The 1,755-nt window shown below is 49.1% G+C and overlaps 1 protein-coding gene across 1 annotated transcript; it reads right to left on the bottom strand.

Moving 5' to 3' along the window:
* Nucleotides 1–399: 399 nt before the first annotated feature.
* SMIM36 (small integral membrane protein 36) lies at nt 400–684 on the bottom strand. Its single transcript, XM_058852665.1, has one exon. The coding sequence runs from the start codon at nt 682–684 to the stop codon at nt 400–402; it is 285 nt and encodes a 94-aa protein (XP_058708648.1).
* Between the last annotated feature and the right edge of the window lie 1,071 nt (nt 685–1,755).

Below are 1,755 nucleotides of genomic sequence, written 5' to 3'. Positions count from 1 at the left end.
GAAGATGTGCTGAGGCTGAGGGGCAGCACAGCTCAGCCCATGGGGGAAGGATGCTCTGAACAGCACCGAGTCTCTGCCAAAATAACTGCACCGGACACAACTCGAGATTAAAGCAAGGCCCCTCATCAGTGCCTGAGAGGATAACAGCGTCACTGCTGCCGGCTGCCAGTGGGCTCCAAGGCAGCAGCAGAAATGGAAATTAGTCTCTTTATGGCTGGGCAGGCAGAACTGCGAGCTCATACCCATGCAGAGCACAGCTCAACATCAAATGATCCCCTGAGCAACGGCACCACATCAAATGAATCGGCATCTAAACTCACCTGGGGATCGCGTTATCCTTCTGCACACGGGGAGTAAACATAGCAGAGAGGCAGGAACTGGAGCTCCAGACAGGCTCCCTCACACAACTGTAGTCCTTTTCCCAGGCAGATCAGCAGGGTTCTCGTAGGCAGAGACGAGCCCCTTTGCCCAGCGAGTGCCAGGGGAGCCCTGCTGCATCACCACCAGCCGGATCGGGGGCTGCGTGTCTGCAGGGACCTCAGGAGCATATTCCTTGCTGGGATCCTTCCCTCTGCAGTCATAGAGCACGCAGGAGATCAGGAAAACCAGAAGTAAAATGACATAGCTAGATACCAGAATGATGAGATTCAAGGTAACGGGGTCAATCTCCAAATAAAACTCCATTTGGTCCCATACTAGAGAGGGCAAACCCAGAGAATGAAGTTTCATATGCATGAATGAGCAAGTGCTAACTGATCAGAATAGATGTATTGGCTTTGTGGTAAAAATACACTAATCCTCAGGTCTCCTGTAGCAATGGATTTCCCCGAACCGGACGATTAAAGCAGCTCAGTTTAATAACTTAAGCTCCTTCTTTTAATGCCACGTTGCCTACAGCGGCAGAAACTAAATTTGATTGCTATATTGACAGGAAAACATCCCACTTGCCCAGGGACCATCTCTTTCCTTGGTGGGTAGGTACCAAACTGGGTTTTCTCTAAGGGCATTTTGCAGATCCTCCCTTCCTCAGGTGGGTTTGGACTTGTGGGCTGAAAAAATCCGAGCTGTGTAATTAGTTAATGAATGCAGAAATAATTAGAAAGTCATTTTCAAGGTAACTTTTCTCAAAATCTCACAAGCCTGATCCTGATTTTGACTAAGACCTTTCTGCCCTGGGCTAGTGCCACACAAGTGTTTTAAAGTGAATTAGATGTTTATTGTAGGTCCCTGTCAGGATGACAAGGTCACACTGGTGTCACACACTGCCCAGCCAGTCCTTGCACAAATTCCTTTGTAGGACCCTGCTTCCCACAGGCTGCTCTGTCTCATTTGAGTCTTCCACCTATTACAGGGTACAACAACACTGCAGCATTTCTGTAGCCTGGGAATTGCTGATTTTCCTGTATGGACCTTCTGCTGAAAAGAGGGTGAAGTCTGTGAGTGGCTGTGCCCTGCCTGGCAGTAGGGCCAGGCTCCTGAGCACAAACCCTTCAAGTGCCTTTTGCACTCCCAGATTTCTGTCTCTGAAGCTAATGAGGGAGTAGGGACACACAGAGCTGCCATGGGTCACCCAGACTGTGCCTGGACAGAGACCACCCCAGCTGCTTGAAGACAGAGGTGTGACACAAAATGGTTCACACAGACACAGCTCAAAGTGTGATCAAAGAAGGAGAGTGTTTATTCTGTCCTTTCAGTATTTATAGATTTTTGACAATGAGCAGGGACTGGATAGTCAGGTCACCACTTTCCCAACCA

The sequence above is a fragment of the Poecile atricapillus genome, chromosome 17 (genome assembly GCF_030490865.1).
Source record: "Poecile atricapillus isolate bPoeAtr1 chromosome 17, bPoeAtr1.hap1, whole genome shotgun sequence".
NCBI lineage: Eukaryota > Metazoa > Chordata > Aves > Passeriformes > Paridae > Poecile > Poecile atricapillus.
Note: the sequence above shows the minus strand (reverse complement) of the source record. Positions and strands in the feature narration are given on the sequence as shown.